The sequence below is a fragment of the Bemisia tabaci genome, chromosome 9 (assembly GCF_918797505.1).
Source record: "Bemisia tabaci chromosome 9, PGI_BMITA_v3".
NCBI classification, from domain to species: Eukaryota; Metazoa; Arthropoda; class Insecta; order Hemiptera; family Aleyrodidae; genus Bemisia; species Bemisia tabaci.
In genome coordinates, this window is record NC_092801.1 from 3,969,732 (window position 1) to 3,983,153 (window position 13,422).

Below are 13,422 nucleotides of genomic sequence, written 5' to 3' on the forward strand. Positions count from 1 at the left end.
AGCCAAAAAAGAAAACTCGAGAGGAAATTGAGCAGTGCCTAATGAAGGTAGATTGATTCTGGTTAAATTCGTTCAAGTAAGAACATAAGTATGCAAAAAAAAGTATCTCCGTTTGCGACTTCCGATCATGCATCCATACTCTGTACTTCCTATGAAAAACTAGTCATTTTAATGTGTTGAAAACATCCTTGATTTTTCCTCTCTGTGTTCAGAATATTCCGTAGAAATTCCAAGCTATGTAATTGACTTGTTTCTCCTCGAAAAAGTAAAATAGAGGCGGAGACTTTGAAACACCGCAATTGAGATACGCGGTGTCACACTTCAGCCATAATTCGCCATACAGTTCTTTTTAGCATAGAAACGTTCAAAACAGTGATAAAGGCGCCTCTTATTCGTGAATAATGCGAGAGTTACTTCTTGAAAATCAATAGCTATTCTAAGCTTGATGACGCAGTTTTGACGATGCTGTAATGCTATCCCACGCCAAGCAATTAATGTGTGCTTATCAGTTATCCTACTCGACTCTTTTTCAAAGCATCTTCATTTCTGCGGCTGACTAAAGTTTGTGTTGATAACGGTGTAATAAGTGATTTGTTACTGTATATAATTTCTGCATTTTAAAGTTTATGCAGAACAAATTCGTAACTCTCAATTTTTGTATAGTGTTAGTCTCGGCTATGAATGTAAAGTTTACGGTATATTCTTATAACATCTGCATTATTTATTAATTTTATGGATAAATCAACTGTAGTGAAAGTGCATGATCATGTCGGTAGTCTAATAATATTAGAAACAATTGATTTATTTTCATCCATTTGGAAACATTGATTTTCAATCCAAGCGCCTTTTTGAGTTGACGAACTATCGAAATAAACCATGGATGAATGAAAACATGTTTAAAACTGTTCATCAAACGTAAATAACTCTGTTGATAAGGTGTGCAACCTCCTCTGAAAAATGTCGACTGTTCATTTATTTAATTTTTCTCTAATTCAACGAGAACTCTTTTCAGAGACTATATAAAACTGGGAAAGAAATTCTGGTTTATCAAAAAGTTTTGTGACGAGACACTAAATCAATACAACTTCCTTGACGCCACCAGGAAAAAACCTCTTGAAAACGAAAGCAATATACATTACAATGTAATAATTGACAAATCAGAATATTTCCTGAGAATCTAATTTTGATTGTCACTAGGTTTTGAAACGTTTAACCTACGAAAAAAAGATGACGGAGGAAAAAATGTCCGTCCTCGAAAGCATAAAATCCACGCTTCTCCCAGCTTTGGTGAAGCAGGGAAAATTCGGAGCCGATCAAGTTAAGTTCGTCGATTTCTTGCGCGACGACAAAATGAGCGCCAGTTCCTCCTACCAATCGACAATTTTTTTCGGCGACATAGTCACGAACTCAAAAAACGGCGACTCGTGTGCCCGAAGCATAGTGATTAAAACCTTACCCGAGCACATCTTCAATAACCAGCCATCAGGCTCCCTGGAGTGGGATTATTTCCTCCAATTCCAAAACGAACTCTTGTTCTACACCGAGGTCATCCCGCTGCTCACCGAATGTGACTCCGACGGGGTGATCGCAAAACTGTTCCCGAAATTCTTCCACGCATCTATCAAGCGCAACGGCTCGAGCACGGACAATATCCTAATCTTAGAGAACGTCCAAAAACTAGGATTCAAGCTCCACGACTCCAAAGCCCTCATAGACTACGACCACATAAAACTCACCCTTGAGTGGTTAGGCAAATTCCACGCACTTTCCCTCGTCTGCAAGAAGCGGTTTCCGGGCCGCTTCCGAGATGTCTGCGCCAAAATTTCCGAAGCCGCATGGACGGAGGAGCGAATCGTGAGGAACCCCGACGCTTTCTACGTGGAGAACTGCAAACGAGGGATTCGACCCCTTCGTGAAGACCCGGCATATCGCGATAAATTAGGGGAAATCACGGACGCGATCCAGAAAGCGGATCTCATGATGGCGAAATTAGTGGCGCCTGTCGAGCCCCTAGCGGTGATTTGCTTGGGTGATTTTTGCAGGAACAACATATTCTACAGGTGCGACGCCGAGGGCAAGCCCTCGGATACGATGTTTTTCGACTTCGGGACTTTCCGCTACGCCTCGCCGGTTGTAGATATGTCTTTTTTCCTCTTCATGAATTCGTCTCCGGAGATTAGGTCTCTTCATTGGGATGAGATGCTCCGAACGTACCACTCGGCTTTGGTTTCTAATCCCGATATCGATATTCGGGAGGCTCCCACGTTGGGGGACGTGATTTTGGATTTTCGAAGGAGGGGGCTCTACGGGTACGTGCATGCCGCGTTTTTTCTGCCGTACATGTTGCGGCGGGAAAACGAGGATGAAGACTTTGACTGGTACTCGCAGAGTGGTGAGGATTTGATCGAACGCAGTGTTTCCATCGGTGGCGAGAGAGCTACTGGTTACGTTGTAGACATTGTGAAGCACATGATAGATAAAAAATTTGATTTTAAATTCGTTGAAAATATAGAAACGAAATTTGAAAAAAAGCTTTAAAAGAACAGGTTACGTTTCGTTATACTCTCAATTTACAAATTGCATTCAAAATTTTAGATTCACACACTGGAAAAAAAGTAGCTTGGATCTAAACTGGAAAAAAAAAACATTGGATCTAGAGTCCAGACTCTTAAAAACATCGACAAGAAAAAATACTCTTGATTCAATCAGATTTAGGCTTAAATCAAGAACCAAGCCTCTTAATTTAAGCGGAATTCGTTTTGATTAAAGCAAAAATCCGATTGGATCAAGAATTTTTTTTCTTGTCAATGTTTTCAAGAGTCTGGACTCTAGATTCAATCTGTTTTTTTCCAGTGCTGATTCTTTGGGACTTTTCGCTTGAATCAGAAGGAAAACCGCCTTAATCAGAAGGCTCAGATCTTCGATTCGAGAAAAAACCGGATTGAATCAAGAGTATTTTTTCTAATCAATGTTATTAAGAGTCTGGACTCTAGATTCAAGCGACTTTTTTCAGTGCATTTAATTTCATTTAAAATTTAAATTCAAATTAAATCATTGAAGATTAAAATGTTTCATTTTAATTGTTTTTTACTTCTTGGTTAATAATTGCACATTGAATTGCATCAAAATACATTGGAATTTGATATTCAGCCATTTGTTCGTTGTTTATTTATCGCATATATCATATTTCATATTTTTTCTTATTCTTTAAATTGCACTTGGTATTTAAGAGATAGATGATGGCAAGCGTGGTTTTTTGCAAGAACGAAAAAAAATTAGGTGAAGTGATCTTTGAACGGAAGAAAAAGGTTGGAGTGTCTTCCCCCTCCTTCAAGCTCAGTGTAAACATTAAACTTCGCATACAGTTTTTACATGTAAAATATTCCTGGCAGGCATTAGATGTACCTTCATCAAGAGAAAATATGCTTATGGGTAAGATGAATACTATTTGTAACTCAGTTTTTTTTAGCAAGTTGTTTGGTTCGCTCTCGCCAAATTCTGCGTATAGGATGAATAATTACTTGACGAGAGAAAAATTAATCACTACAACTTACGTACAACTACGTATCCTGATTAAAATTATTTTGCTCTAAGCACGATTGAGTCAGGGCAAGGATATAACCCGTTCTTGCAAAATCAATTATTTCTGTGTTCATCAAATTTTAACTGCGCGCTTGCTAAATTGCCGGAGTTAATTTAAAGCACATTGGGCCCTAAATTAAGGTGAGTTGCAGTCTCATGAAATTTTCGACGTGTTCATTTTTTTCTTGAACATTTCTCAAGGATAGTGTAAATAAGTTGGTACATCCATAGGATCAACGATGCATCCGTTACTATTCTTTACATCAAAAGAATTCCAAAATTTGTGAAACTGATGTGCTTACCAAATTGATTTTAAGAAGCATTCATCGGTATCTACCTTAGGTGTAATCAAACGATCCAACCCAAGCTATTTGGATCGAGCTGAGAAGAAAAGAGTAAGGGACTCCATCAATTTTTAAACCTGCAACTTGAGTTACATGCCTGAAAATATGCATCTTGCGGGAGGAAAAGTTCTATATTTTCGCCGTGAGGTATTTTTTTTATATGAGCCTTTAATAAACATCAATTTTCGGACCTTCTGAGTTCTTCCAATACACTTTTTGGGTTACAAATATAAAGTCATACCCACTTGTCGAAAAGCTTTTCCTTAAGTTGTAAAAATAAAATGTTGGTCCTTTGAAAAATATACAATCAAATACCTTCAAATGAATTCCACGAAAAACCATCACGAAATGGAGAGAGAAACTTTTCAGAGGGGTCTGGTTTTAGACACTTAATCGGCATTTCATATGATAACTTTCGACTGGAAAATATGTTATAGAATAAGAAAGAGAAGAATAAAGAATAAAAATTATACGCGGGCGGGAGGCCTGACACTGAGATATTAAGAATTAAAAACGATTAAAGCGCGCGACGTGGTGTACGCGCAATGCGTGAAGTATTTCTTCAGTGTTGTAGGCGCTGATATGCGTTCACGTTGACTGCTCTGTTTGGTGGAATGCGTGCTGTATTTCTGCAGTCTTGTGGGCACTAATATGGATTTAACGCAGGTTGCACTGCGTATGCTGCGATTATTCGAACTCGCGTTAGAATAATCGCGCCCGATTTCCCATTTTTCTAAAGTGTAAATTGCGCCGTCAAATGTTTTTTAAAAACACATAATTTTGGAGTAGTACACAATTTCTTACCTCTTAAATGGCGCTATAATTTGAACTAAGGATTATAGCAGCTGTTATTTGATGACGTTAAAAATACACAGTAAAACACATTTTGAGGGTGTAAAGAGCCCCACGTCGTATAACTTTTGGTTTAAAAACTAAAATTTGGTTAAAATGAAGGAACAAATAGTTTTTACTTTCGTAACTTTCTTGACGAATTTAAATCGGTCTTTGTGCTCTTTGAATTTTTCCATTTGTTCCTGTAAGTACGCCTTCTGCTTCTCAACCTCTGGCCGCAACGTGACAGCGTACCCAACACTTTGAATCTGCACCTAATCTCAACCTAACTCTAGTGCAAAGTGATAAACACTGTAAGTTTGTGTCGGTGGTCAAAATTATAACATTATTGAGCGTGTCATTTAAATGTAAAAAAGCTCTTCACTAGCCGTAAAAAGTTCCAAGCTTTCAATGATTTCATGTGCCTCAAATTTACTTTGCGGCAGAACCGGACCATTTTTTCGGCGCGCATTATACGCGTTTCGTTTTATTAAGGAGAGATCACTAGTCGTTATTTTATCAAAAGATTCAGCCTTAAAGACGCACTATGAACAATTTTTGTCGGCCGCTCACACGCATTTTCCGTTGCTTTCCGTTCCAAAAACATTTACCTTTTACACCTTCGGCGGAATTTACAATTACTCGCGGAGAACAGTAGGCGGAATTTACATTTTTCGTGGCTTGGAAAATCGGCGGAATTCACCAGCGTCCGAAATTTCTCGCAGCGCACGGCATTTTCCGTGAAGCACTCAGATTTTCCAGTGCAGCGCACATTCACTGTGTCGCACATGTATTTTTCTGTGTTGCGCGCGCGTTTTAGGTTTGCTTCGCAAAGTGGTTTCATACCTGTACTACCGTGCTATGTAAGAACGCCGTATGAACATTCTAGAATTGCCAACTTTCACTTGATAAAACATGTATTTTTGACGACATTAATGCATATTTGTCCTTGCAATATCAGACATTTTAGATTAAATTGCGTATTAAACTGTCTGAAAATTTTGAAAAAAAAAGTATTCACAATTTGCTAAGGAATGTGCTAAGGAAGAACGCCGTAAGAACATTCGAGAGTTGCCAATTTCACTTGATAAAACATGAATTTTTTACGACATTAATGCATATTTGTCCTTGCAATTTCAGACATTTTAGATTAAATTGCGTATTAAACTGTCTGAAAATTTTGAAAAAAAAAGTATTCACAATTTGCTAAGGAATGTGCTAAGGAAGAACGCCGTAAGAACATTCGAGAGTTGCCAATTTCACTTGATAAAACATGAATTTTTTACGACATTAATGCATATTTGTCCTTGCAATATCAGACATTTTAGATTAAATTGGGTATTAAACTGTCTGAAAATTTTGAAAAAAAAAGTATTCCCAATTTGCTAAGGAATGTGCTAAGGAAGAACGCCGTAAGAACATTCGAGAGTTGCCAATTTCACTTGATAAAAAATGAATTTTTTACGACATTAATGCATATTTGTCCTTGCAATATCAGACATTTTAGATTAAATTGGGTATTAAACTGTCTGAAAATTTTGAAAAAAAAAAGTATTCACAATTTGCTAAGGAATGTGCTAAGGAAGAAACGCCGTAAGAACATTCGAGAGTTGCCAATTTCACTTGATAAAAAATGAATTTTTTACGACATTAATGCATATTTGTCCTTGCAATTTCAGACATTTTAGATTAATTGCGTATTAAACTGTCTGAAAATTTTGAAAAAAAAAGTATTCACAATTTGCTAAGGAATGTGCTAAGGAAGAACGCCGTAAGAACATTCGAGAGTTGCCAATTTCACTTGATAAAACATGAATTTTTTTACGACATTAATGCATATTTGTCCTTGCAATATCAGACATTTTAGATTAAATTGGGTATTAAACTGTCTGAAAATTTTGAAAAAAAAAAGTATTCCCAATTTGCTAAGGAATGTGCTAAGGAAGAACGCCGTAAGAACATTCGAGAGTTGCCAATTTCACTTGATAAAAAATGAATTTTTTACGACATTAATGCATATTTGTCCTTGCAATATCAGACATTTTAGATTAAATTGGGTATTAAACTGTCTGAAAATTTTGAAAAAAAAAGTATTCACAATTTGCTAAGGAATGTGCTAAGGAAGAACGCCGTAAGAACATTCGAGAGTTGCCAATTTCACTTGATAAAACATGAATTTTTTACGACATTAATGCATATTTGTCCTTGCAATTTCGGAAATTTTAGATTAAATTGCGTATTAAACTGTCTGAAAATTTTGGAAAAAAAAAAGTATTCACAATTTTCCCACAAAATTTGGTTCTTATCAAAGGAAACTTGGCAACGCCTGAAGGTTCATACGGCGTTTTTCCTTAGCACGGCAGTGTAGAGTAAGTCTGAGTGGATGTAGAGGCCATAACGGGGGCGAGTTCTTCCATGACGGCTTCAGCGTTTGGAGCTTCTGCGGCTTGAAAGTTGGTTTCAGAAAAAACCAGCGACATGATGGTGATTGTCCCGGAATTTTTTAGAAAAAGTGTCTGAATTGAACATCCCGAAGACATGCAAGAGCTTCTTGCGATCAAAGTTCATGGGACCTGAACAGTTGAACGTAAAAAACACTGACACGAACGTTTCATGGGTGTTCTAATGTTGCCGTGCTGTAGCCCCGGTACAATACTTCTGAGAAAATTTATGAGGATTTTTCTTGGTGACACTTTCAGATTTACGAATAATAATTGTTAGTAAAGTTCTACGGGGAATTGAAATAATTTTATTGGCTGGTTTCTCTGATGATGCTTAGTTCTCAAGTGAAAATTGGCAATCTCCGCAGGTTTATACGGCGTTCTTCCTTTGAAAGTAGAATACGAGACCCGCGGATAGAAGTGAGAGTACGAGCGGGACATATGACAGGTTTCACGCCGAGAAAATTCAGTGCAAAATTTCCCCGGAAATTGAGTCGATTTTTTGCAGAGAGGCGTAAGTTCGAGCTCATCAGAACGTTTTAAGATTGCCACGGTGAGTTCATTTTTTTACCCATAAACAACCGAGTGATTCTTCTTTTCAACATTTTACCTATGGGTTCCTACCCATTAACCTCTCACGGGCAGGGAACATCCAGAGATGGAAAATTTCATAAAATTTATTCGAATGAAACTTCACGAATTTCATGAAATATATTGAAACTTCTGGGGATACATTCAGGAGGCTTTAAGAAACGCCTAGAAACAGTAATTTATGATTTTTTAAAATCTAATTTTACGTTTAAAAAATTGTGACGCAGACTTTTTGCAACAAATTGCTAATTCGACAAATTTTCAAACCAAAGCGGGGCTTTTTTACACCTCCGGCGAATTTCAACACGTACACCGTCACCAATTTGTGAGGTACGGCCTTTTTAATTTTTTTCTCTCATTTTTTACATTCCTGGTCATGCTTTCAGTGACGTCGCCAATTTTTCTTTTTTTCTCACAGTCGGGAGGGCATTGAGCGGGAGGCCTCAAACGTTAAAGGTGTCTCGAAATTCCAAACGTCGTAATGGACCACTAGACAAGGTACGAATTTAAGCGATCTGATACATGTTTCTTAACCAGAATTTCACGTAGAATACGATTCACACAACAAAAATTACGGAAACCAACTCCTAACGAAGATATTAACGTTTTTATTTCACATTGGTTACGAGGAATTTGAACTGCCCGCTGACAAGAAACTCAAAACTCTACGTGAGTCAAATCGCCCACTACAACGGTTTCAGCAAGCTTCTCAATCGAGCAATGTTCATTTCCCATCATGTGTTGTTCAAACTATTAGCAATTTGCTATAACTGAGCCAAAGCGTCAAGATTGAGGTTGCCAGATTTTTATATCGCAGAGACTGTCATGATAACGTTTAGCGCGGGATGTGAATCACGTAGAGCATTGAGTTTCCATGAGCGGGTAGTTTGAATTCACGCATTAAGAATCATTAAATATCTTCGTAAGGAGTTAATTTCGGTAATTTTCGTTGTGTGCATCGTGTTTTACGTAAAATTTTGGTTAAGAAACATGTATCAGAATGCTGAAATTCGTACCTTATCTAGTGGTCCATTGACTTTCGTCGTCATGCAAAAGAGCGACTTGGTTGGCAATGAACGCACATACAGCCGTGCTAAGGAAAAACGCCGCATGAACCTTCAGGCGTTGCCAAATTTCCTTTGATAAATCGTAAATTTCCTGGTAAATTTATGAAGATTTTCCTTCCAATTTTTCAGATAATTTAATTCGCAATTTTACCTAAAGATTCTGAAAATTTAAAGGAAAAATATTCATAACTTTCCCAAAAAACAAACATTTCATCGAAGGAAATTTGGCAACTCTCGAATGTTCATACGGCGTTTTCCCTCGCACGGCAGCATATACTTGCTAATGGTCCGAGTCAAGACCGAAAAAATAACAGTACGAAGAGAGATGCGTGCATGGATGCTTCTCATTTTTTTTATTTATGGTGCTCGCATTTGTTTTCCGCGATTGACGATTACGTCCCCGGTCTGACGCAGTCTCCCAGATTTGAACCCGGTATGAACATTTCATTCGTGTTGAAATGAAGCGCTACGGTGAGCTAGACAATTCGAATAGTTAACTTCGAACTTCAGAATAATACTGTGTCTCTGAATCTGAATATTCCATTTCGTGCATCTGTCGCGATGAAATTATAATGTACTTCAGTGCTGTTTCCACTGCATTTGCAATTTCAAGTTTTACCGTGCGAGTATTTTTTACATATAATCTGAATCTGAATATTCCATTTAGTGCATCTGTTACGATGAAATTATAATGTACTTCAGTGCTGTTTCCCGGTGCATTTGCGATTTCAAGTTTTACCGTGCGAGTATTTTTTACATATAATCTGAATCTGAATATTCCATTTAGTGCATCTGTTACGATGAAATTATAATGTACTTCAGTGTTGTTTCCCACTGCATTTGCAATTTCAAGTTTTACCGTGCGAGTATTTCTTACATATCGACGGTGAAACTACCAAACCACGTATCTCGTTTGCGGTGTTTAAAAATTTACGCTCACATTTTATTTTTTTGAAGTTGACCAAATCAATACCATTCCTTGAAATTTTCACAGAATTTTCTCCGCGCGAAGAGGAAAAATCACAGAAATTTTCAAGACTGGATGTTAAGTAGTTTTTCATTTAAAAAATTAAGTATGAAAGGAAGTCTGCGACGTCGCAAACCGAGATACGTGGTTTGGTAGTTTCACCGTCGATATAATCTGAATATGAATATTCCATTTAGTGCATCTGTTACGATGAAATTATAAATTACTACAGTGTTGTTTCCCACTGCATTTGCGTAGTCAAGTTTTAACGTGCGAGTATTTTTTGCGGATCTATCGCCAAACAATCTACAAATTTTAATATAGTGTAATCGTGTCAGCATCGTTCACAGTTACGTTTTTAAGTTCAATGGCCTCCGTTTCGACGATTTGTCTCTTCCTAGCAGCGTTTTTCGCGCTGTCTCTGCGGCCCCTGATGGTAAGATATGTTATTTCCCAATATGTTCAATATGTTATTAAGGTTAAAAGAAATACAGAATATTTGGAAAATAGAAGGGTTACGGAATATTTGGATTGAGCGAAAAACTAACAGGATTTATGAATGTTTGAAAAGAGAAGGAAATGAAACATTGTTTTTTGGTTGTGAATGTACGAAATGTCCTAGTCATATCGAGTCATCTAATTTATAGTGTCAGCTATCCGTATTTTGTGTTTTCGTTGCCTTCTTTACCTTTTTCTCATTTCGAGCTGATCTGTTATTTTCCTTTCTAAAGTAACAAACATGTAACACGACGGAACATGTTACATTAAATGTGGAATCGATAGGATTGGATGGAAAACTTTATATTATTTACCCCTTAGATATCAACGAATTTTTTTATATGTCAGGTTCCAAGTCGCGTCAAATTGATCCATATTCAAATAAATTGATTTTGATGGTTTTTAAGGTATGATCTATGTTTTTATGTTTCGGAGGGAAAGAAATACTTATTTTATTTTACAATTTCACATTTTTGGTGACACACTGGCGCTTCCTCACCCCCCCCCCCTCTCATCCGCCACATTTAAACGCCTATAGAAGTGATAGTAGGGACAATTCGATCCAGTTTGGGAATTCCAGGATTAGTCGTTAAAAAAAGTAAAAAAAAAAAATAAAGACATAAATTAAAACTTAAATAATGAAATAAATAAAAACATAAATAATTTCCTGACCCTACAGAAGTTGATTTGTTGCCAAGATAAACATTTACGTGTGTACCTATATTAGGGTGCTTGAAAGACTTCTAGAGATGGTTTTGCTTCCTTTCTCCCTTAAACGATTATTGATCCACATGTGTTCATTGATATCACATCATAGCATGTTTGTAGCAAACTTTACTTGACCTTAACTTTTCTCTTACAAAAGAAAGAGACACCTCAAGGCGGGTTGACGACGGCGCAGAGATACAACTATTCGTGCTTGATGGATGTCTGTGTTGCATCTGCAAAATTGAAGGCGCGATAACGCTAGGCGTGAACTTACACTCCTTTTCTCTATGCTGAATGAGGTGTCGCTACACTGTTAAAAATCCCGGCGCGAAATTCACGCTTACTCAGTTGCTATTTTGACCACCTGTTGTTACTCTAAGTGCATGGATCCGGCGCGAAATAAGTTTGGCGCGAATTTCGCGCTCTGGCTGGAGTTTTTTTTTTTTTTTTTTTTTTACTACTTCAAATAGCCCACAAGGGCTAATCCCACGCTTTAAGTCCCATCCCCCCTCCGTCCCTACTGAACCAGCCTCAGGCAACCATTATTTGAGACCATCAAACTCGGGTCGCCTGGCCGGGAATCGAACCCGGGACCTCCCGATTGTAGAGCAAGCGCTACAACCACTACACCATAGGAGGCCATCTGACAGGCAAATGTAAAACGGAACTGCCGCAGCGTGGATTGAAACTCGGGTTGTGGCGGTGATAGACGAGTGCGTTACCGCTTTGAAATTCGACGATCTTATCAGAAAATGCTGAATTAACACTACTTGAGGGAGCTCAACTAATTTGTCTGTCGGTGATATTCACGCTCTGATCTATTCACTCAGAGTGCTGCACGAAATTCGCGCTGGATTTTTTTTTTCACGCCGGCTATTCACTCAGAATAAATCATTGATTTTTAACAGTGTAAGATTCGGGAGAAAAGTTATGAGAAGAGACCTGATTACGCCTTTCCTATCTTCGGCTGTGTTAACACTTAATTTTATCCTTTCTTTTCAATTTGATGTCTGATTTTTTTTTTTTTTTTTTTTTTTTTTTTTTTCCAATGAATTTGTATATCTATATCTAAAGCCCGTATGCACCATAACTCACCCAGACGAGACAGTCGGATCGATTTAACCCAGCTTGGGATTGCTATGGGTACTCGTAAAAAAAATGCCAGTCACTCAATAATTTTATTTTTTTTTTTACAATTTGATGTTTGATTCTTTTTTTAACGATGAATGTGTAGACCTATTCTAAAGCTCGCATGTACCGGTCTCATACAACCCGCCGCTGTGTTTTCAACAAATCTCGAATGAATTAGACCCGACTTAGGCATCCAAGGATTAAATGAGAAAAATTTGAAATTTCATCATGTAACCATCAAAAGAAAGCGGAATAATTCACTCTCTGATCGGTCGAATTTCTGCCAAACGGAACTATGTGCATTCAGACATGAGTCCTGAGACTCATAAGAATATGTGCATAACAGGGCTCACGTAATAACGCACACAGTTCCTTTTGGCAGGATACGTCCAATTCATACAAAATTCCGGGCCGATATCAGCAAATATATAGAATTTACTGCAGCAGACCAGTAGAATTCTAGTTACAAAATTATAACTTAGAGTAATCTTAAATATTGATGTAGTATAATCTTGTATTGATGTAGTAAAGGAAATCTGGATCTTCCATTACGACGTTGCAAATGTCCGCCCATGGTTTTTGTAAAACTATTATGAACCGATAATTTTTCTTCCAAATTTCTTCGAATTCTCTCCAATTCTGGATATATTTATGAGGAGTTTGGAGGACATTTTTTCCGTTCGTCTCTGTTCAAAACCAAATAAAACTTAACCGGAGATTTTGAAGCGTTGCAATCGGCATACGCATTTTCATACTCCAGCTATCGACATGACGATACTTTGCTTCATATCCGATCTGTTGTTCCATTAAAATGGGCGGAAAATTTCGAGGAAAAACTGTCGGATATCTGCTCGGTGAAAGAGGGTCTTTAAAAAAAAGATTTCAAAAAAATAAAAAAACTGATGTTTTGTACTGCTACTTTTACTCAGTTCGAGTACCAAAGTACAAAGTACCTGTCAGCGAACGATATGAAGAGCACATGAATCAGTTGAACTCGAAAGAGAACAGGTCCATTAGTCGATGAGTCTTGATTAGCATCATTGGCGTGGCGTGAATTACGATTTATCGATTATTATGCCATTTAAACCTATGGAAAAGGATTGATAGACAGGGTGTTCGCAGCAAACACCTTAATAATCGATTCTTTACCACGTATTCAAATGGGGATATATCGAAAATCGATCACTCACGCCACGCCACAGGTTAGCATGTCCTTCTATACAGGCCAAGGCTCATGCAAAAATTGACTTATTCCCTTTGGA

General features: G+C 37.6%; 1 protein-coding gene across 1 annotated transcript; it reads left to right on the forward strand.

Annotated features, from left to right (window-relative positions):
* The first annotated feature begins 145 nt into the window (after nucleotides 1–145).
* Nucleotides 146–3,149, forward strand: LOC109043032 (uncharacterized). The gene has a single exon (XM_019060096.2). The coding sequence runs from the start codon at nucleotides 1,228–1,230 to the stop codon at nucleotides 2,536–2,538; it is 1,311 nt and encodes a 436-aa protein (XP_018915641.2). The 5' UTR covers nucleotides 146–1,227; the 3' UTR covers nucleotides 2,539–3,149.
* The last annotated feature ends 10,273 nt before the right edge of the window (nucleotides 3,150–13,422 follow it).